This window comes from Pecten maximus, chromosome 3, assembly GCF_902652985.1.
Source record: "Pecten maximus chromosome 3, xPecMax1.1, whole genome shotgun sequence".
Taxonomy (NCBI): domain Eukaryota; kingdom Metazoa; phylum Mollusca; class Bivalvia; order Pectinida; family Pectinidae; genus Pecten; species Pecten maximus.
The window spans coordinates 7237141-7261844 of record NC_047017.1 but is presented as its reverse complement, the minus strand read 5'-3'; the positions used below and the strand labels follow the sequence as shown (position 1 = coordinate 7261844).

General features: G+C 33.3%; 1 protein-coding gene across 1 annotated transcript; it reads left to right on the top strand.

Annotated features, from left to right (window-relative positions):
- The first annotated feature begins 2298 nt into the window (after positions 1–2298).
- On the top strand, positions 2299–24260 carry LOC117324588 (calmodulin-like protein 12). The gene is made up of 12 exons (XM_033880508.1): positions 2299–2448; positions 4340–4370; positions 4727–4870; positions 5539–5781; positions 6423–6442; positions 11717–11858; positions 12636–12875; positions 13413–13434; positions 16835–16875; positions 17331–17474; positions 20538–20777; positions 23138–24260. Exons 1-12 carry the CDS (start codon positions 2446–2448, stop codon positions 23164–23166), a joined length of 1299 nt encoding a protein of 432 aa, XP_033736399.1. The 5' UTR covers positions 2299–2445; the 3' UTR covers positions 23167–24260.
- Positions 24261–24704: the final 444 nt, after the last annotated feature.

Genomic DNA, 24704 nt, shown 5'->3' with positions numbered 1-24704 from the left:
GCCGTTCCGTCCTTCTACGGACTCGAGCTCGTTAAGGGAGGTGACCAAAAATGCAAAATAGGACGAAAGAGATGCCACAAGCTGGAATGGGAGGTGCAAAAACCCACATTTCAATATCATTTCGCAATTTATAAAACTGGATTTCAGAAAAAATGTTAAACACACGTGTACATTTTGAACTTAGGCACTATTCAAATCAATTAAAAGCAGGTTGTAATAAAACTCGGGGGCTGAAAAGTCCACCAGCAGATGTTTTCCAGGCCTTATACTATATGAGTGTTTCGGATGCAAGTTCATAATTATCCGTCATCTCGGTATATCGATAATAGAAACGGGCGATTTACAGTCAATTTGATTTTGTTTTGCATAGCTAAACGTTCTATCAACAGTTCTAGTAATTTAAGCACGGTCTCCCATGTGTGCGAGATGTATGCGTGGAGTATGTGTGTATGTGTGCTTTTGGAGGCTGCGATAAGTTCGTGTTTGTCTCCTTGTGATAGCGCGAACCTGATGTCGAATTGATAGTGTTATATCCCTGAAGGATACGATGGAAGACATCCAGCAGGACACCTACTTGGTCACATTATACTGACAACGGTCGAACCAGCCGTTCCACTCCTTAGAATGTCGTGTATTAAGCAGGAGGATCAACCACCATGTTTTATAGAGTCTGATGTTTCTTGACCAGGGAAACGAACAAAAAGCCTTCCTCATGGAGACGATTATTTATATAAAGGCCAGAAGTAATGAAGCGTCAAGGGCAAGATTAAGAAGAAAGTTGTTTAGAAAAGAAAATATCCCAGATTTAGTCGCCACTTACGATCATGTAGCGAAGCAGTATTTGTTATGATTTTTGTATAGGTTGGTTTCGCGGGTCTCAGTGTTTGACTGTTGGAAGAATTTTGTTTGATTTATTTTGTTTAACGTCCTATGAACAGCCAAGGTCTTTTAATGATGCCTGGTTTTGGAGGTTGAGGAAAGCCGGAGTATCCGGAGAAAAACCACCGGCCTACGGTCGGTACCAGGCAACTGCCCCACGATGGATTCGAATTCCGGGGCCAGAGTTTGAGGACAGGTGATAAAGTGTCCAATCGGGAATCAAACCCCGGCCGCCTATGTGAAAGGCAAGTGTGTTACCACTGTGGGGGCAGGAGATACAATTCTTACGCCCGACCTACAGGGTACCGATTTGTGGTAAACTTTCTATATCATATGAAAGGTTAAGGTTATATATGTCTGAAGCAGTATATGTCCCTGTCATTCAACGCAATAAATCAGAAATATGTGTGCAACATAGTGCTTGATAAAATGATTTTGTCGAGCAAGCATAATCCAATATTTCAATATTTAAATACACTGGAACCTTGTGTTTTCGAAGTTTTTCCCCAAGGTATCCAGAGGATTAAAGATATCAGAGTAAATTTACGAAGTTTTACTTAATAAAAAAACAACATAATTACGTTTTCTTCTAGAATATCACGCAAATAGTTCTTATCTTAGTGACAAAAGTGACATCGATGCAACATTTACGTTTAGATTATAAAAGTATCGAAAATGTTAATTTTTACTATATTTGCGATATTGAACGCCTAAAAGCTTGCTGCATGTTGCATAATGTACACATTATCATATAGCTCAACAAAAATGCTTGATTAGGTTACAGGTTGAAAGATTTATATATACTGTACGAATGATTTACTTTGAATATAATTCCTTTAAAACTGATATATTATGCTTGAATGAGCGGCTTTTTTTCAGAGAAAATGTATTCTTTTATCTACTTAAAATGGAATACTAATTTAAAACTACATTTGTATATCCTGGATTTCTATATACGTTAAATGATAATTGCGTATTGTTTGCAAATACTAAGTTTAATGATATCGCAGCCTCAAAATACTCCCTTTTGGTCCTTAATCAAAAGAACATATACATTATCTTTAATATGAGTGCATTTATTTGTTAACATTCAATGGGCGCCACATATGTCGATGAAGTTGTGCTTGTTTGCTGCGAATTTTAGTTCTCGATAGGTATCATCTTGATTTGATATCCAAACTTTATTGATTTTTGTTAAGATCGAATTTCAAGTTTAGATTTTGCACTGTTATAAAGTTTTTCTTTATGTTAATTTTGCCCTACTTTGATACAGATTGAATTACAACAATATAATTTTTTTATCATTTATAACATTGATCGTCTATAACATACCGTCGTATTTCAGCGTGATATCAATACAAACCATCTGACTTCATATACTATATATATATATATACACACTGTAATTAATACTCTCACTTCAGAGTGTATATAGCCATCACACGAGTTGAACTTCACGGATCAGTGAGTCCTTATAGGTAAATATTCTCACTAGTTATATACAGTGGAGTTGTAAGCATCTTCCGACTCATTGACCTAGCCCGGCTTCACAGATATATCCAAGATATGGTAAGTATTTCTCGTCATATTAAGATTTTATGTCTTTGGTTGAGTTGGTAGCTCTCGCTTTCGCAATTCTGTAATATAAAAAGAAGTTGGTCTGGGTGAACAGCTCTTAAAACAATAACCGACATGCACACATATGTGTATTGTCTGGATTTAGATTCGTCGCACGCCGCGACAAAGCGGAACCTAATAAATTAGAAAGACGCTTTAATTACACATATTAAAGCGCATTATCATCTATGGTATGTCAATATAATACAAGATTCATTTTCTGAGCCAAACTGTACTTTTTTGTTACATATATTGATACACAGCAAATATGACATTGGCGGAGATGATTTATATGCTAATTATGAATATATTCCGACATCTTAAAACCGATAAGTCACTCCTCATCATAACATCACTGAAAGGTGTGCTAAATCAATAAATGATTTAAATATGTCGGACGCTAGGTCATCACTCCAACCACAACACGTTGAATAGTTGAATATATATGAGCTAATTTCCATAACACATTTCCGGATACAACGTTCTCTAGACAAACATATCCGCATTATTTAGTTTATGTTTCTTGATTTATAAAAATGAATCAGCAAGTTGATGCACGGATGAATATTTTATATGAGATATGAATCTACTTAAACAAAAGATGTGTGTTGGGTTTCCGACGGAAACTGTTCCTCTGATAAAGGAAGTTTCTGTCCATGTGTATACTCAATGTTTTTACGAAGACACTTTTATGACAGTTTGAACTTACTATATGCGTACGTTAAACGGCACTATGATTGTCACTGCCATGCGGAATGATAGACAACACAATGGCGGTGAAAGGTTATCAGTTTTAATGAAGAGTTGAGGACTTAACTTATCAATTTAATGACTGACAATTCACAGCTGATATTGATCAATCCATTAATTATATATCAAATTAAGGATTTGACTTATTTCATGTGCATTAAGTGCATGTATGTAGCATAAAGGAATATGCAAGCTTAATAGTGACATACACATTCAACATAAATGAATAAGTCTTTTATTAGGTTTAATTGAATTATCTGAAACTGCTTATAGTCAATCGTATTTACCTCATTGTTGTGGATGATCCCAATATGAATGTACTGTGCAACATGCAGTTTGATTTAATTGATGTACATGATGTATTTGATATATTTGATGTGTTTGATGTATTTGATGTATTTGACGGTTTTATTCGGCTTTACATCGTGTAACTTCTTTTTTGTGTACAATGCTTGCTTTATTGTTTACTTTCATAACGTTAATCTCAGTTTTTTCTGTCACAACTAAAATGATCTGCTTTACCACAAACAAGCAAAAAGATAAGTAGACATCTTTACAATGAACAAAATAATCTGACTAAAAATGTTAATCACGTAACGTGATATAACAGACCAAATGTTTCACAAAATTATCCGATCAATATTTATGAATCAATACAAAAGTGTATTTTACGATACATATTGTTCGTATATTTGATTTCCTAGTAATATAGCACGATAAATATGGAAATTTAAACATCAGGTGAAATACATCGCAATATTTTTCATTAAACGTAATAAGAAACTTCGGTCAGTTCTTTAATTACATTTTTACATAATATATATTTCATTGTTAATGCGCCAGATTTTAATAACACAAATTCATAAACCACTCCCATCGGATATACCCAAAGTGGTTTCATATCGAGAATATTAATACACCTCTACACCAATCGCTCACTTTATGTCATACAACGAAACATAATATCTCCTAATTAGATCACCATGACGACAATGCATTCCCCCACGATCTTCATTAATCATAATTATTTACATTTACTACTGATGATAGTTCGGTATGCAATGTACGTAACACATCTCGTTTTCTTTTATAGGCAGACAAACTAACAGAAGAACAAATTGCAGGTTTGTAGTTCTGAGGTTATTTTTATGTATATATCGGCTTGGCATTTGTTTTCTATTTGTTCATTGACTGATTTATCATTCCATATTTTCTGAAATAACAGAGGCAGTTAATTCTAACATTACAAGCAGTCATTTATGTTAGAAGGGAGGCTACTCATTTTCGAAACGTGTCAATTAACAGGTGTAGGTATAGATCATTAATTGATTATGTTGTTGTCTGGATTTTAATCATGTTAATCTTTTATATAATAATTTACTTAAAATGGGGGAAAATGCAATGCAATCTGTTGACATATTTATGTTTGATCGAACCTCCCCTACTATAACTACTTGGAGTTTTTATGTTCTTTCACCAGAATTCAAAGAGGCGTTCAGTCTCTTTGACAAAGATAACGATGGTACCATAACAACCAAAGAGTTGGGGACAGTGATGAGGTCACTAGGTCAAAACCCGACGGAGGCTGAGTTACAGGACATGATCAACGAGGTGGATGCAGACGGTATATGATTCATTATACATGTATATGAAATCGAGATGATTATGTAGTTAATTAGAGTCTCCTGGGATATCATGGTACCCCCCTTTGTGATTTTCCTACATTTAACTTTCCATTTCTCCATATTTCGTTGGCTGATTTAATGTTCAATAATTCATCAACAAAGGACCTGTTCTCATTCTTGCGACAACAACACAAGATTTATGTACATGGTGACTTTGACTTTTCAAAATAAGAATTTATTACATGTACATATTAATCACATAACGTTATATTAAGGGATCGTTATACCATGTCATAATATTATACCATAAAGATCACTATTGTAACGTCATCAATCAGGATGACGTCACAATAAATATATGACGTCAAACTATTGTCTTTGTTGGGAAAATATACCCTCCGAGTTGAAATTTGCATCCCGTATACAAATATTAGTTTGATAGTTTTCGCCCATAACATCAAAGATATGTGATATACAGGATCTTTCACTCGGGAATATGTTAAATGGAATTTATTTATCTCGTAAGATAACTAGATATACCACTCGCCCAGAGGCTTGTGGCATATCAAATTAATGAACTCGTTTCATAAATTCCATGTGACATTGTCACCTGTGTAACGTTATCATATATTTTCATTCTGATCCGATATGAGATTTTTGTTTACAGGAAACGGCACAATAGACTTCCCAGAATTCCTCACAATGATGGCACGGAAAATGAAGGACGCCGACAGTGAGGAAGAAATCCGTGAGGCATTCCGTGTATTTGATAAAGATGGAAATGGCTTTATCAGTGCAGCTGAATTACGACACGTAATGACAAATTTAGGCGAAAAACTTACAGATGACGAAGTTGACGAAATGATTCGGGAGGCTGATATTGATGGTGATGGACAAGTCAACTACGATGGTAGGTTTTCATGAAATCATTTATCGATCTGTTTGTTCTTGTCTCTGGATAATTCCTAAAACTTGTCGCATGGTCTGTTCTGGTTTGCTCCATAGGCGCCAGTATGATGTCTTTACGATAGGAAGGGAAATCTGTATCATTTCCTTTTTATTGCCATTTTTTCTTGTATCAATCTTTTTGCAATTATCTAGTGTGTCTGGGAATTCAGAATTAAGCAATTTTCAGATATTAGTTTATATTTGCTGATGAATCGTGTCCCGATCTAGAGTGTGCAGATGCATTTAAAATATTATCAGCAAAAACATTATCCTTTACTGAAATGGATAAAATTGGCAACTTTATGCTTTGGTTTCCCTGTTTCATTTTTTTTTCTGTTTTATTTCTTGGTTTCCATATTTTTTGTTAACATTAGATTAATCATATACTGCCTTTATCATATGATCATAAATATTCATCTGAAAAGCTTATTCTTCAGTTGTCCTTTTCATGCAAATTTGCACATAATTACATCAATCTTGATATATTAATCATATATTCTTAAAGTTGTATCTGTTAAAACAAGCAATCTCTAGTTCAATATTAAAGACATTAATGAAACCTTATATGTGAGGTCTTATGTTTTTTTCTCTTTTTTCTTCCAGAATTTGTTAAGATGATGACGGTATGTACGACCTATAAACTTATACTATTTATATATTTTCGTATCTAATAACGGTCAGACGATTCTATTTTTACAACGCAATGGGACCGTATCTTTGAGTAATAAATCTCTGATATTATCGTAAATATTTTTAAGTACCCTTTTCTTAATCACGTTCACAATTAATTAATTGTATATGTTTCTCCTTTTTCATGTCAGTCAAACACGGTAAGCTAATGCATTGCATATTATGATCAAATGAATTATTTCTTTCAACTAAAATAAAATTCATACTAATTAATCATCTTGTTAACGCTGTTACACGCTCAATTAGGTAAAAGAAAGTAAAGAAATAATGATAAAGTAAATATAAGGTAAATAGTAAAATAAAATAAATGAAAAGGTCTCGAAAATAACGTTAACTTTTTAATATTATTCAAATTTTAAAAAATATGAATTAACAGCAATAAAGATTTATATTCTTTTACAAAAGAATGTCTTTAACCTGATAGACATTGTCTTAAATTTGACTATAGTATATGGAGGTGGAAAAACCGTCAACCCCAACTAGTCCTCATACTCCTGGAGTTACACAAACTCCCGGGTTGGATGTTGAGATCGAGCCCCAGCCCGAAGTGAGACCATATATAAATTCCATATTTCAAAAATCATACCAACATTTCAAAATAGTGTTTATGTACATATGCATCTACATACTGACTTCATGTATGTTAAATGTATTCAATATGTATTGTTAATTAAGCATACGAATTCCAAAACATAATCTATGCTGATACAAATGCATGCAAAAGCAGGATATTCTTAAGTTACTTTGCATGCTCTCTCTCTCTCTCTCTCTCTCTCTCTCTCTCTCTCTCTCTCTCTCTCAATATATACAAAGTCTGTTTTTTGTTATTTTTTATACATTCACCTTCGCAAGGTCAGATTTCAATTTCTTATATACTATATATATAGACGAAAAATAATTCAATGTATCTACTTTGAATGATAATCACATATCTTAATATACAGCTATATATATGCAAAAATAAGTTACTTAAATGAAGAAAACAATTTTCCTTAATAAAGGCATACACATTGTAAACTTAATTCTAAAAAAACATCCTCTCTTGTATTTTAACTAAGTTTTTGTTTTACCAGAAGAATATTTTACCTGATTCTGCTTAATGCTCTTTTTAGAAATGTTCATCAGTTTGTTTATTATATCTTTTTTTGTAAGAATAAATATCTAATAAACCATGTCGTCATATTTACATCTATAAGAGTATCATGAAATAGTTAACATGAGTTCATTTTTACGATATGCAATAAACAAATAAATATTCAAATTTGTATCAAATAACATTTTTCTTATATATTATCATATACTTAATTATACTCTTTCTACATATTTTTTCAGGCGGATGGATTTTGACACGATGGAAATTTCGCAGCACCTGCCTGTTTAGAATAACTGTTGACATATATTCTACAAATGAGCTAATTTAAATCACATATGGGTTCCAGGAAGAGATGAACTATACACAGTGTTAACAAATAATTGTAATTGTCCCCATCAAGCTAATATTTCACATGTCCATTATTAGTATTTTTTAAATTTCCATGACAATTCTCGCTCATCATCAATTAGTCTTTGAATGAAGACATAATACGTTAATAGTTGACAAAGAATCCTATCCGCTATATATATCTCTTTGTATAATATACGAAATGGGCAAAAGTAGAACTGCGCAAATCTGCTAAATGTAGCTTTGGAACATTCCTTATGTTGTGAAGATAGCTTTATTTTCTAAATATTTACTGAAATGTAAACCAACAAGTCTTTCTCGTAAATATAGTTATTTATCCTTCTTTCTATTGAACTCGAAAAGTATATGGGAATCAGCGGTTATACTAAATACATCGTGTGCATTCCTGATTCCATATATACTTTAACGTACATTATCAAGAGTAGCCCCGGTTTTTTTCCGTGTAGTTAATTAGGCTCTACAATAATTAATAAATGATACTGAAGAATATAAAATTACTATGCTGTTGATTTCAACCCGAAACATCAACGGATATTGTTTATATTTGGTTTCATTGCGTTTCACACACTCATGCAAATTCACTACGGAAATTCTTCGTAACAAATAATAAATGAAAATATATGAAATTTGGTAAAATGTCATAACAACTATATTGCAAAAAATTATACCTATCTAATCTGACCACTAACTATGTAAAATCCTTTTGATAACGTCAATACAAGGCTTTTACGACCTGCAAAAAAATATATTGATATCTTTTCCAAAAATTGTCTTTGTTGTATTTATGCGCAAGACATTACATATTGTCTGACGACACCAAGGGGAAGTAATTCATACTCCGGAATCTATTTTTGGAGCACCCTGTCAAATAGTTGTTTCATCACCTTTTTAGCATGATATGTCGGTATTGCTTTAAACGGCGAGTCATGTAATCTTATTTCAGTCAATCAGAATTTGTAGAAAATATGATAATATGATAATATGATAATATGATAGTATCTATTATTGTTATGTGATATGGACTCTTAAATATATATAAGAACGCGTATCTCAAATGCATTTGCAGTTGCCACCATCAATACAGATTAATATATATCTATTCTAATATTAGGATAGAATCCATCATTGAACTATATTAACAAATATACTTATCATACCTTAGAATCGTACACCCCTACTTGCGATTACGTCCTGTACAGCAGTGTCATGTGAGTCAAGATTTTGTGTATCCTTAAACAGTCAACAATTAGCCAAAAGAGTGTCATGTGATAATTTCTTCCAATTGTAAAACAATATTATGTAATCAATAAATTAGTCAAAAGATAACTATTTTCGTGTGTCTTACATTACTATTGTATGTTTTAACTTGCTAACTAACTTCACATATCTTTATCCGAGAAAATGGAACCCTGGGAAGCTCTAGTGAAGTTATAATTTATCATAATAGAATATGATACATATTCTAGGCCCGTGTTGGTTTCTCGATTAACAGGTAGACGACATATTATTTAAGTTATTCTTTTAATGAATTAATATATTTTTATGCTGTGATAGTCTATGCTCATGCATGTAAATGTAGTTAGGGATGTTTGAAATCTAATTAAAGAATAGCTGTTATTAAAAATTCTGTTAATATGTATGTAAATTAGCATATCCATAAGCTAATGCACAGATTGTGATATAACAGGAAAAATATATTTACATATCACGTGTCATATATCAGAGATTTTATTGAAACTTATCCAAACGTTGAATAATATGATGACAAAAACAAATTAATGACAGAAATAATCGATGATCGATGTTAATATAGCTAGCGGCTGTGTGGGTATTTAAATCTGAACTTGGCGCATGGCAGGTTATTAGGGGTACATGGTTCTTTCCATTAAGATTATCAGATTAAACAGGATGGTCTCGGTGTTAATGATGCTTGACTTTATTTATTTAACAAATACATGTACGTACGCAAACGTGAGTCTGAGTCGAGCATAGGGTCATGGAATCCTGGTAATAAACGAAGAAAAATGGTAAGTATGTTTTTTATACCACTATTCTCATTCAAATGTGGATAATTCATAGACAAATGTCGTGGAAAATCTGTATCAGCTGAATTGTGTCTAGTTAGCAGAAGTAAATTTCAGTACTTGATCAATGAGAATTTACAATGAATCGAACTTCATTCAGAGGGCGTTAAATGTTGTCTTTCGGATAATGTAAATTTCATAAATTGAAATTGTCAATGGAATGAATAAAAACTAAATAAAATATATTGCTATAGTATTTGTGGAATAAAAGTTGGTGTATTCCTTTCATTAGAATATCTCATCATTCTGGTTATATGAAACTGTATATGACGCCGTAATACAATTTATCGTATTTACCTATTTGCCCTATGTATATATTATAGCAGGTAGTGAGTTCATGAACCTACACTAACTTGGTTTAACATTCATCATTGATTTTTAATATGTTTAAAGGTACGAATCCAATTAACACCTGTATACTATTAATTCACCGTGACGGAGGTTTAAATTTAAGTTTATTCCCTCCAGACACAGATGTCTATCTCAATGCAGCCGGAAAAAGTGGCAGGTATGTTTCATCGATTTAATTACATTTATGTTTTGGTTTTGAGCAACCACGTGACAAAATATAGTGACTACAGTTACTGGATTTTCATGTACGTAACTGATATATATTTGGATATACAACAGAAATAACTTAGGATTCGACCATAGATATTGATTCACAATATAGTACAGTTTTTTGTTGGTAATTAGTCCATTATCAGCTGTTTTCCCATTCAGTTTGGTGTGGAAACTTGTTGCTTTTCTTACCTCTTATTGCGTTAAATATGTTCCCATTTTCTTCTGTTTCCGGCATGCATGACTTCCGTTTGAAGTCCCCACTACTGTTGTTGTCTTTCATTTCAGTTTTTGTCTTTACTCCAACTATTGTCTTTCTTCCACATTTGTCCTATTGTGTGTAATGTCCTCATTCATATTGTTATCTCTTTGTGATGACGTGTTCTTTTCGTCTTTATGCAAGTTTTTGTTGATGTTGTTGTTTTATTTCGTTTTGATGACGCAATCCTGTCAAGCTCTTCCTTTCGTTTTACTATGTTTTGTTGTTAGGATTGTCTTTTCTACTGTTGATGTTCTCCATCTCGTTTTACCAATGAAATATTGGAAAAAGTTCTTTCTATGAAAGTGATATTTTTCAGTTTTTCACTAGTGATTTGAACAACCAGAATACTGCTTACAAATGACAATGGGTAAAATTAAGATTTGCATATAGCTCTCCGTCATGTTATATTACGTCATATTGCAAGATAGAAGATATAACGTTAACGTCACGATTCGGCGTACAATTCTGAACGTTGACAGAGGACCGCATTGCATTCTGGGAGAAATTGAGCTGCCTAGGTATATTTTGCTATGAAAAATAATCAACAAAATATCTAAAAGTATCTTCAGTAATACCAAATGGATTTCACTCGTGTGGCTAATATTTTGATATTGTTCACCCGTGCTACGCACATATGCCCCATAAGAAAATCAGAAGAGTGTTGTTCGATCCCTATCCGGTGCGGTTAGCGCTTCTTGGAAAGCGCTGAAATTACGAACCGTCGTATGATGTTGAAGTGTCATTGAACAAGACTCTAGCCCCATTGCGTAGGATATCATGCTTTAGGTAGTCACTAGCTACCCCCAATTCATTATTCGCTCATTTTTTAATATCAGAGTGCAGGGACGCGTTTGACTTGTTTGACCGAGATGGGGACGGTGTCATTACAGCAGATGAATTAGGATCAGTGATGAGATCCTTAGGACAGAACCCGACAGAGCAGGAACTTCGCGACCTGATCAACGAAGTGGACGAGAACGGTAACATAAAATGATCACATTTCTATACCATTCTGTTTAGTTCATTCATCGCAAAATTCTAATTATTTCCTTATTACTCTCGCATGTGTCGTTTTAAGTTAAGCTAACAAGTAATACCACTATATGATCTTTTGTCCTCTATACTGGACTCCAAAATACAGTGGAAGCAATAAACAATCAATAAATGTTGACAACAGTTCTAGTTTCAATATAATTTTATACTGATAGTTATTGATCTTCCCAATGCTTATCTAGACGGTTATTGAAAGAATTCATTATTGATGCTAAGACAACATGTTCTTAAAGATTGTACAATTTTCTTACAACGCGCAAACCATTGTATTCTGATATCTAGCCAAGAAAAAAAATTGTTTTGGTAGATCTACACAGCAGTTTTTATTTTCAAAAATGATTTGTGGGAATATTAAATCAGACAAGGGACATTCTGAATTCGACTTAACGCACAAACATGAGTTCTTGAGGTAATATGGTGTTTCAATTAATGATAATTTTAAGGTAAATTGATATACTTCAAGCAAACGTTCGTGAAATGGGCGTTTTGTTTTCCTTTTCTTATCGACACTGTATGCAATTTTGTATATTTCAGTGTATATACTGTTAGACAGATTTATAGCTTGATATAAATATACATAACCAATGCATTATTTTGAGGTATTTCATATTTTAATTTATGTATACACTGATAGTACTTACATTTGTTTAGTGTAAATATTCTTTACTTAACGAATTAATGACAAACAAATTCGTAATTATCAGGTAATGGAACCATTGAGTTCCAGGAATTTTTGGCAATGGTGTCCTGTAGGGGCGAACTGGATACGGTAGAGGAACTAAAAGAGGCGTTCCGGGTGTTTGACCTAGACGGAAATGGATTTATAAGTGCATCGGAACTACGAACCATAATGACAAGCTTAGGGGAGAAGTTAACAGATGACGAGGTCGATGACATGATGAAAGAAGCAGACACCGATGGTGATGGTCAGGTGAATTACGAAGGTGGGTCCTCTTTTGATACCATTGACATTCATTTAGTTATAAATTATATCTTTTTTCGCTAATGGATTTTTATGTAAATGTATAGCTTACTTTATTTCTTCATATCCTACTTTCACTGTCAATTTGCTCATAAGTCATATAAATGAGTATATTCGTTAATATCTATAAATTTTACATGGAGTCACAATATGAATATAGTTAAGTTTTCATTGAAAATAATGATTGGGAAATAATTCAAAAGGAACATGTCGAAGTATAGATGCAACATATGTATTTTTTCTCTATTTCTGGAAAGCTTGTAACATATTTCTCCAATTTAAGGTTATTTGTGGTGCCATTGCTGATGGATGTATTTTGAAAGTAATTTCAGAAAATAAATGTAAAAATGCATCTGTTAGTAAGAATGTATTTGCAAAACAGAGTTAGAAAATTTACCATTGAAATGATTTATTTGTATGCAGATATTTATCATATATAAAAAGTATGTATTTGGTTAAATAAAACCACTTGATTTGAAATTTGTTTTTTTTCTTTCAGAATTTGCCAAGATGATGACTGAGCGATGAGCTGTCCTCATTTTATATTATTAAAACTATGTATTGCAAAGTATATGTTTCAAACGGACTTCCAGAGGTGCATCTATGACAGTGTGTTAAAACTTTAAACAAGAAAAATTAGATCGTGATTTTCTGTTGTGACGATTATGAAATTACGCTTAAAGTCAAGCTACCACGAGACCAGAGTGAACCTCAATCAGACCGCATCATTTATATTAAATTTAACCTATGAACCGTTACCGTAACTGGCAAAAACATGAATCGACAAAAACTGTATTGTCTCAAATTGACGAGGAACTATATATTACGGTGGTTTATTATAGTGTTGTTTTATGCTGGCAGTATTTACGGGCGCTGTCTCATAAAGGAACAGGCAGCTCATAAAATTCGACAAATCAATGTATCGGTATGATATCATGGTGACCTAAGAAGGATAAATACTTTTATCCGGTTATTGCTTAGAAATATCAAGGATTCTGTGATCTACAAGTGTGTAAACATCGACAACACAATAAAGCTGCTAAATTGGATACATATATATATATACATTTATTTAATATCAACAGTGTGTAGTGTTACCTGTCTTTCAATTATAACATTAAAATATTAATTACAAGGTGATACTTTCTATAAGTGGTATATTGTTTTCTATTACAAATATGTTTTTTATTCTTATTTTTGTTATCATTAAGCACGAACGTCACAATCAACATGTATGAATACACAATTTATGCGTATTTAACACAAACAATTTACAGTAAATTACCTCTTTTGGAATTTGATGCTCAATTTGATGCAGGGTTTCGAAAAACTCATACATGTATATTCTATTTATTTTACTGGTTGTACTCCTGGCCTTCAAATTAACAGAAAGCGTCAATGTTTGAATTTAACAAATTGTTATTTCTGGCAGGTTTATATTTGTCTAAACATAATATCCAAGCATTATTATATCAATTATTGGACTTGATTTCAAATACTCACGTTATAAAAGTATAATTTCAATAGGAATACTCTCAGCTATTGTTCTGGTTTAGTTCATGTGCATGCTGAGGTGATAATCAGAGTTAACATGCGATAAAGTTGTAAATTTTTTTTTAAACTCGACAAGTTTTAGTGCTTTCGTCGCATCTTGGCGATTCTTCAGACTGATTTATTCAAAGAACTTCATTTCATGTATCTATATATGAATATATAAGACAATCGAACAAACAAACAAAAATATCAGAAATTAATGTAAACTTGATTGACATACCGACCCTTGAAACAGTACAAGAACAATTAATCAAAGCTAAATCCAAGCAAAGTAAGTTTGGAATAGTTTTGAGATAACCTTGATTTGACTTACAGCAGTAGATGTTAAACTCGCGATTTATATTAACTGATCAAATTAAAGAAATTATACAAAGATAAAACAGACAAAAATAGAGCATCACAAGTACTTTATATTTGCTGAAGTATAATTAGTTCATTAAATAATTGAATTTATTTTCGATTATTTTTTTTTTTATCTTTGACAATGAATCACAGGTTTCTATTGTTATAAGCAATATCTTCTTCTTAGCAGGTTAACGTCTTAACCACCACCTTTTTTATTCTACTTTTTTCACAAATTCATTTATTCCCGTCAATGTTTCGTCTTGCATAGCTGCGACTTAACAGCTTCAGCATAGTTATTAAATTGACTTATAAAAAATGCGAACAATTATCACAGGACATTCCAACAAGCATATGTCTCGATAGGTACGGATAAACCCCGCTTACAGTACCACAAGATAAAAGGCATAAAGGAGATAGCATCCCGAAGGATATTTCCTCAAACTAACTGTAAACGGGTTAAATTGACACTTTTTTGTTTATTTATTATTTTTTTAATTTCTGATTGTTCAACCACCTAAATAATGTTTTTATAACCTTTAGTAGTTTGGACATAATTTATTTTCCTCATTGATTTAATAATGTTAAAGTAACCATTAACCAAATCAAATATTGTTTGAACATAAATTCATATTTTATGAAATCAGAATAAATTTTGTCAAGTAAGAATAAACTACACAAGATAATACATGTTAGCGTATATGCTTTAAAAGCCTTTTAAATAGCAATTGAATTACAATTGTTTATTGATATACTTAGGACACAAGTACTCATGGTTATAGCGATCATTGGAGTTATATTATCATATTAAAGTGTTTGGCCATTTCACTATTGCAATGTATATATATTCAGCATGGACTACTTTTGTTATTTCAATAGGCCGCGGTGATGTTGTGATATTTGCTAATGTTTACAAGCTGACGGATTAGTTCAATCTATATAAATATTTGTGTACACTGAAAAGTAATGACAAAGTAAATTCATAGTTCAAACATATTGACATAAATAAGTGTGCACACAATGGTTCTACAGACAAAGGATCCATATCAACATACTGATATCAAAGCCATGCTAAAAGACGTATGGGGTAAACCATTTTCAGTTATAACAACTTTTTTTCTGTTTTTGAATCTGGCCATATTTTTCCAGGGCATAGTATAAATATTTATTGCAGATATCCAATAGCATATTTACATTTGCCAAATCCGTTATAACCTGAGACAAGGTTACGCTCACAAATAATGACTGAAGATTGATCACTTAAATGGCATTCGATACCTGTATACATGTTAACATAGGACCACAAAACGGGCAATAGCCATCAGATCTGAATCAAAACAGCAATTACTTTACTTTTAAACAAATGCTAGAATAAAAGAATGACTTTTATAGAAAGAAACATGTTTACATATATAGTAAAATTGGGCTATTATAGCAAGTCGTACTTCCTCTTCAAGACCGATTATTTTTAATGTACACATGCTTAAGGTTTATGACAATAAATAGCACGAGAAGACCACAGGCAAAAGTGAAATCATATTCAGCTTTCACGCTCAGAATGACCTTACTAAAATACAGTACTGTTTATTTACTTACAACGAATGCAATAAAATCATATTTATCTTAAAACGTGGTTACATTATCTTATAAAATGTAGACATTACCAAAAATCAGTTTATATTCAAAGCAAACATTTACATGTACCTGCTTTGAAAATCTAAGAAAATGAATGGTAAGCTGACAATGCGTTCAATAGTTTCAAGTCCAAAGCTCTTACACGTTTCCCGAGTAGTCGAGGCGACATATAGGAAGGTTAGTGGTATTCCCGGATACAAATGAGCGTTTCAACAACTCTGCTACACACTGGGACACTACATAATATTATCATAAAATGGCAGAGGAGCCAGAAGCATACAAGTCCAGTCAGACGGAAGGATATGTAAAATATAACTGAACTTTCAAATTGAACCTCAAAATTTATTTATATGGTTGTGTGCGTTCCAACACAGTGTGAGGTGATAGGTGAGCTAATCCTAAGCCGCGTTCCACCATGGACTTTAAGAAAGGTAATTAATTTCAAATCTGTAAAACTTTTACATTTCTGTATTATAGAAACTACACAAGGTCGATACTTGTTGTATTAAGATCCATTAAACCATAGAACATTCAGAATACTGTTGCTCAGAATACACAAATCGTGGGTATAAAGGGATTTGTCGTATGCGTAAAGCGTTCAATGATTAATTTTTTTCTGAACAATTTTTATGCGAGATAAATCTTGTCGTCAATTTAATCTGTATGTATTGTGAATGGTATTTTTACCTCTGATATGGCCAACATGTAAATTTAAAGGATGAATTCATCTATCTGACATCGCCGTAGAATTCCATTCGAGGTGAAGAACATGAATATACATTGTACTAGCATTTTTGAAATGTGTAGCGTAGATCTATATATCAGAAATTTGACAGAAATATTTGGAGTTTTTAACTGACAGAAATGTCTAAACCTTACTCTAAAGAGTACAGGGAAGCTTTCAACCTGTTTGATCGAGACAACGACGGGATCATTTCCACCAAAGAACTAGGGACACTGATGAGGACGTTAGGACACAATCCAACTGACCAGGAGCTGGACGACATGGTCAATGAGGTGGATACTTCAGGTAGGCAAGATATGTAATCATCACAAAGGATTTGTTATATACAGTATGTATTGATTTACAGAAAATCTTCATTAAATGTTCTTATTAAAAAGAAACTTGTTCAGTGAACAAAAATATGTAAGTCGGCGTGATGTATGCTTCTTAATATAGATTTTATGTAAGATAACATTAATAGACATCAGTATTTGTGAAAGGGAGAATAGCAGAGCTGTTTTCCCTGTATTTTCGGTATAATTTGAGTCATACTTATAATGTGGTTTGATAAAGTGGAAGAAGCTCTTATGTGTTAATCAAACTCTGATATCCTCGTTGTTGCTGCTTCTACTTTAGATATAAAGTATCAATGTTTGATATATTAAGCTGCATTTAAACGATTATGGAGCTTCTAATTCTATACACATGCAACCCCCCCCCCCCCCCCCCCCCCCCCCCCCCCCATTGTTTAATTTTGTTGATAAACTTCATATATTTTACAACAATTGCGAAACAAGTTATATCAACTTATATTAATCATGCTTGTTTGCCCGGATTGAAGCGCGCGGGGGTCTTACTATGGGAGGAAACCGGATTATCCGGGGAAAACCCATGTGGTCGGGCTGGTGCTTCCACTCTGCCACCCGATTATATGATTTTGTTTTACTTTTGTGCCATAAGATATTGTATAGTTGGTTTTATTCGCGCGGGATTCAACTGCGCTTTATTTGCGGTCATTGAACGTAGCCTGAAGATAAATAACTAGCAATATTTTTGTGTGCTGTGGAATGTGATATCTTGATGCTTTGTATATGCTTGTGCACACAGAGATATATATTTGCAAACTTTGGTTAGGCGGTGTTGATCGAAATTTGATACCCGAGAGCAAGTTCTGACCAGTACTACCATGAACGAGAATCGAACAACTTTACAGTAACTACATTAGCACTTTATTTTTCTCGTTCGAATTTATTTATATGTTTCATTAATAAAAGACAGGCTTATGGAAGTGTTTAAACTGCGATGAAAAATTTACCCATTCTGAAATGGGTTTTTTTTCATACAAGATGTTGGTCTAAAATTAACCTTTATCATTCACTTGGGAATATTAAGAAATGAAGTAAAGTTATTATTTTGATAAAATTTGAGTCGAGACGGGTATGACCTAGAAGGTTTACTAACTAAATGTTATTGTAAACAAACTATAAACATGCATTATAGTTTAATATTGAGAACACTGGCAACGTACAATGCGTTGTCTTGTTTTTCACCAAAGTAGGCCTGGATCGATACCTGCTAACACTTTTTAACCGATCGAGGAAGTATCGTACGTATGAACATCGTATTTGCCAGGTGATCTTTGAGATCAGATATACAGAAGTTTCAGAGACTCATAAATAGCTTTCAATGGTATAGCTTGCCAATACATGTTTCAGAATAATAAATTACGACTTCAAAGTGCTTCGTTATAAAGTACCTAAGATGTGAAAACGCCTTTAGCTCGAAAAGTATTGAAAGGGACAGATTTATACATCGCTGTTATAGCTACTTAGAACGTAATAAATTTGATTCCTGATTTATTGTCGAGCCACTTTGTAAGAAACATGTTAGGGAAACACAGTTATATTGACGTCCCAATGCAGTATTAGCACCAAACGGATATGTTACAAATGAATGTATTATACATATTACCACCGAAACTGTATTGTATTATTGTATTAATGTTACTTTGTCATCAGCTATTGTCTTATTTATAATACCTACCTAACCTATTGTGTAAGCGTAAAAGGATTGTATAAAAGACATACAGTACATGATATTAGCATATTTCAAAAGAAAATTTGAGTGCAGAGCCAATAGGGCTCCTCAGTGGTGTTAAGGGCCTAAATTGGTCATTAAAGACGACCAAAGGCTCGAAATAAGTCAACACTCAACAGAAATGTCACAATTTTGTCTGAGAGGTGAAAAGACTCATAAATGATTTAATTTCTTAAATTTCAAAGTAGCAAACATTTTGGTTCGTCCACTATCCCGGTATATTGTATATGGCTGATACAAATAAAACTAAGAAAATTCCATCACAAAAATTGATACAATAAGAACAAAAAATGAACACCACTTATTTCACTGGTTATTATGAAGACAATTTATTACATTTTTACCAGTGAAATATCAAAAATTATTCATTCTATAAAAGTGATATTTTTCCACTAGTGAAAAATATCAGAAAAATATCACTTTTGCTGATTTGACCAATCAAATTAATGATTAGAAAATACCAAAATAATTGACCAATCAGAAAGCCCGACATATATGTCAGCACCTGGACAGGGGGAACAACTTTTTTTGTATGCAAACTTTCGCTGTAGGCCTAGTTAGCATACGGGGTAGGTTTTTCGTTGATAAAAAATGTAATAAACATAATATCTAACAGTGTCTTCAGTAATATCAAATATATTTCACTCGTGTGGCTAATATTTTGATATTTTTCACGAGTGCGCGCCACTCGTGAAATATATTTGGTATTACTGAAGACACTGTTAGATATCCTCTATATATTATCTTCTACGACGATAAGCGCTTTAGGCTTCAACGACGGTAAAGGCCAATAGGTCAATTATATGTAATGACATGTTCTCAAAATGCGGACCTGGTAGTGACAGTGGATGCATATCAACCAGTACCAAAAACTAATTTATATCTTACAGGGAAAGATAATACCCCTGATGACGTTTTGACAAGATTTATTGCATATTCATATTTCCTATCAGAAATAACAATGTTCGTGTAGGGCTTAACGTTTTCTGTTGACGTGATACTAATGCAATGAGATTCTTTGTCTTATAAGGTTATATTTGGTGACATGACTGCAGTTCGTCCTGTCTTTCATTGGTCCATGCCCTTACGCTACAAGTTTGTGATGCCAATATGCTTACACATTTTCGATTTCTTTGTGTTTTTCTGCCTTATGAATCGAATACGGTGCTATAATATGTTGTGACGTCCCTTTTGTTGCTGTTTTTCACGTATGACGTTGTGATATAAAATCCGTCTGTTCTAACCATCCTAACATTCCTGTTGTCACTACAGGGCAGGGAAAGATCAACTACACAGACTTTCTACGAATGATGAAACCGTCGGAGGCCTGGAATGAAGAGGCCGAGTTAAGGTGTGCGTTTGAGGTGTTTGACAAGGATGGTGACGGCTACATTAGCGCGGCATCACTACGCCATGTCATGAATAAACTAGGAGAAAAGCTTACTGAAGACGATATCAAATTTCTTATGAAAGAAGCTGATGTCAATGGCGACGGTCGAGTGGATTTTAAGGGTGAGTAATAACGAATTATACGATTCATTAGATGAGAGCAAGGAGTAGATTTGTCAGATTCTCTGATTAAGAAAATATTATTTTTGTACCCTCTAGTACCGAAATTGCTCATATTAGTCTGAGATTCAACTTGTCTAGAAAAAGAATTTCCCGAATTGTTTCTATTGACTATCATACCGACCTATCTACATTGCAAAATGTTTGTCTTTCTGTTTGAGATATTTTCCCTCTAGCGTGTTGCCTATGTTGACAAGTTTTACTGTAAATATACGCTGAAAGGAAGGCGAAACACAATTATAGATTGCCCAGTTTACGGGAATTCTTTTATAGAATGTAATAATGGAGTTATTGAAAGACAGGAAACCACTCTATCGTCTGTGAAAACTTCATCCATGTGAGTTAAAGACCTTCGTCAAATTTCAGGTTGATCCAGAGGTATCCTTCTCAAAATGAATAGCGTTCTGGGTCCATCAATATAGTGTACGCCTCCCATGAGATTGCACGAACTCTTTTGTGCTTAGAATTGATCAGGGTATTGAACTTCCTCATTGGTTTACGGTTCAATTCCTGATAAATTTAGCGACGTTGATTGGAGGGTCCGGTATACACCTTATCTTTAGTTTAAACAATATTTTTATCAACATTCACGTACACACATCACCATACAAATCTTATATACAGTGTACATATAGGATTGGAAAACAAAGCTAAAAGCTTATACTAGTTCCTTTATCTTTCTGTCCAACTCAGCCACAAATGTACGATCGGGGAGAGCTCAGATCAACGTGAAATTTGCCAAAGGTACAGTTGTGTGATCGCACAACGTTCCAAAAACATCGTGCGCACACCGTGCAGACATCGTGCGCACATCGTGCGCACATATGTGCGATGTGCGATACAAACCGCACAACTGTGCGATATAAACCGCACAGCTAACGATAGGGTTATAAATATTACGAAATAACTAGTTATACGAAAAGATATACGAAAAAATTAAAATTATGATATAAGATGGTCGCTTTTATATATACGTGCTGCATAACAATTGTTTTCATTCATGGAACATGCATGACCTGTTAATTTTTGCCTTTTAAGTACCGTCATTTTGTCTCGCAAGTATTCGTGATGTTTTCGACGGCCTGGTGATACATCTACAAATGTACATGTACATGTACCAGAATGGTAGACGGACATCACTATGATTATTTATCTTACTTAATACATAAATAACATATATTATATATTTTTAAACACAAGAGAAATGTTTCTATTCATAACAAGTTGTTTTATCTGTTGATTAGTTCTACATGTATTAAATAGCCTGTATACATTGTATAATCTCGCTGAATACACATGTCTTCGACTCGCCAAGGCCTAGTGGTGTCCTCGACGACGTCCGAGCAAATTATATAAAGTTCTTTAATAATCATTTAGATAACTTATTTAACTATACATCGGTGTTTAGTTTCATTCCTAATAATTATTGCATATCTTTCACCAAAAATATGGTAATTAGCTTTTACAATCGTTCAACACGTTTGAATAAATAGATGACGCGTTCCTCATTTTATATCGACCACGATACATACCGCACATGTACCGTTCCAATCGCCCATCGTGCGCACATTTTCCTGCACGATCCGTATCACACAGATCGCACATCGTGCGCACATCGCACATCGTGCATGCGCACATCGCACAGCGTGGAACGTTGTGCGATCACATAACTGTACTACATTTTACATGCAGTTGATATCGACGAGGTAGCACTCTAAAAGTAAACAACACAAGAGCCTTTTGTAAATTGGTCAATATAGGTTAAGATTAGGGTATGGCTTTAAGTTTATTGAGCATCCGCCTTACTTACCTGATCTCGCTCCATCAAGCTTTCATATATTTCAAATATTGAAAGCAGCTATTTCATGCACCCTAACCCTTACCCTAACCCTAACATGCAGTGGTTGACTTTCAGAACAGCGAATAAAAGGAGTTCTTTAGAAGTGGTCATTGAGGCCCTGATACTTAAGGGGATTATGTTGAAAAAAGATAAAATATATCCGGCAAAATTCAAATGCTTTAATACGAGGCTCACAACTTATCTATCAGCCCTCTTACCGTACCTGGTAGTTACATGTACTTCGTCACGTCGGTGGACTTGGGTGGGGGGATACTCGATGCTTACTTTATTGATATATCAAATACTAAAGAAATGTAAGTGCAATACCATAATCTCTTTCTCCTTGTATCCATCTGACATTTCTCCTTCATTGTTGAAGATATTTGCATTTATTCTTTCTTTATTTTAGTTGACATTCACTGTGATCTATAATCTGATAACATTGCATTTTATACCATTTCAGAATTTGTACGGATCGTGACGATGAAATAGAGGCGATAACAGATGGTTTTTTTTTTCATCAATTGTCTTTGCGGAGTGAGATGAAATACAATATTGCAGTTGCAGTTCAACGGTTAGACATGCAGGGCGGATGTTACAAAGGTTGGATATAAAGTTACTTAGGCGGTTTGGTTTCTACTTATATTACCCGTCATTCCTACTGTTTTGAATCGACTTCAACGCACGTGAAGCTCATCGATAATGCGCAACTAAACAGATGGCCGACTCGTCGTACATGAACAACCATGCATCATTTTGGTACACTGTAGTTAGGAGACATACGAAAGTAATTATAATACTTGCTGTAAATAAGAGTGTCCTATGTTTATCATAGTAAATCATGCATGCACGATTTCGGACTGCTTATGTTAAGCTAATGCTATAAAGTACGCATCATACAAATCTATATATAGAAAATATATTTTGAGAATGATCTAACGTTTTATCTGCATGTTGTTACGAGAAATCCCATGCTTGCAAATTATTTCCTAATAGGAAAACCGCTAAGTTTTATCTTAGCAAAAGGCGAGCATAGGGTAGAGCTGGTGTATATTTATGCATACATTTGTATTTATTTACAATGTTTGTCGTGGGACGTGTCATGCAGCTTATGTTTGCTACAATAGATAATCTTGTGATGTACATAGTCATATTAGTTATATTTGTTTTTGTTGACATTGTGCATTGTCTTTGGTAATCAGCCAAATTCAACAGTGATTACGATCTTGCCTAGAAATAAACAATGTCGTAGATTTACTGTAAGGTGCGAATTGGTGAAAGTCAGATGATTGAGTTATCTCCCTTTATACCACGTTTTCATCTCAGAGAGTGTGGGGTGTACATATTGATGTGTTATAACATGTAAAAATGGGGGTTCGTGTATGTATGCGGATTTGAATCTTTTTAACAGAAGTCAAGAGATTCCTGTCACAAATACAGATTCTGTAAAACAGAAAAATACTTATGATTAACTTATTTGATAATTGTGTGAATGCAATAATATACCACATGGTAAAATGTATCAAAAAAATTATATGTATTTGTATCTTAAGCAGGACGTTCAATTAAATGGAGATTTTAAATTACGATATATCTTGTTTATAATTATTGATATTGTATATTACATGTATGTGATTATTTGAATTAAAACCTATATATTTATTTGTATGCTGATTTTCTTGATTTAGTTCATGCCTGCTTAAAAATACATGTAGACACAAAGGAATACTCAGTCATAATATGAATGGATATATAACCAGATTAAATATTTTTCAGTAAAGTTACAGCTACCGTTGTGATGACAAGTCTACGGCGAAAAAATAGTTAATTTTAATTAGGTAAAACTGTTACTGCTTACGTATCAAATTTGTGACAATAAGTTGTAGATAACACTATAATCACGTGTCCCAGTAAATAGTACACTACTAGAGGACGGACACATCTTGTTACGCATTGAAATGCTTCCAACCGTAACTTCCGAGTTAACATTCATCAGCTCATAACTTCCGAGTAAAATATGGAAAGTGTCC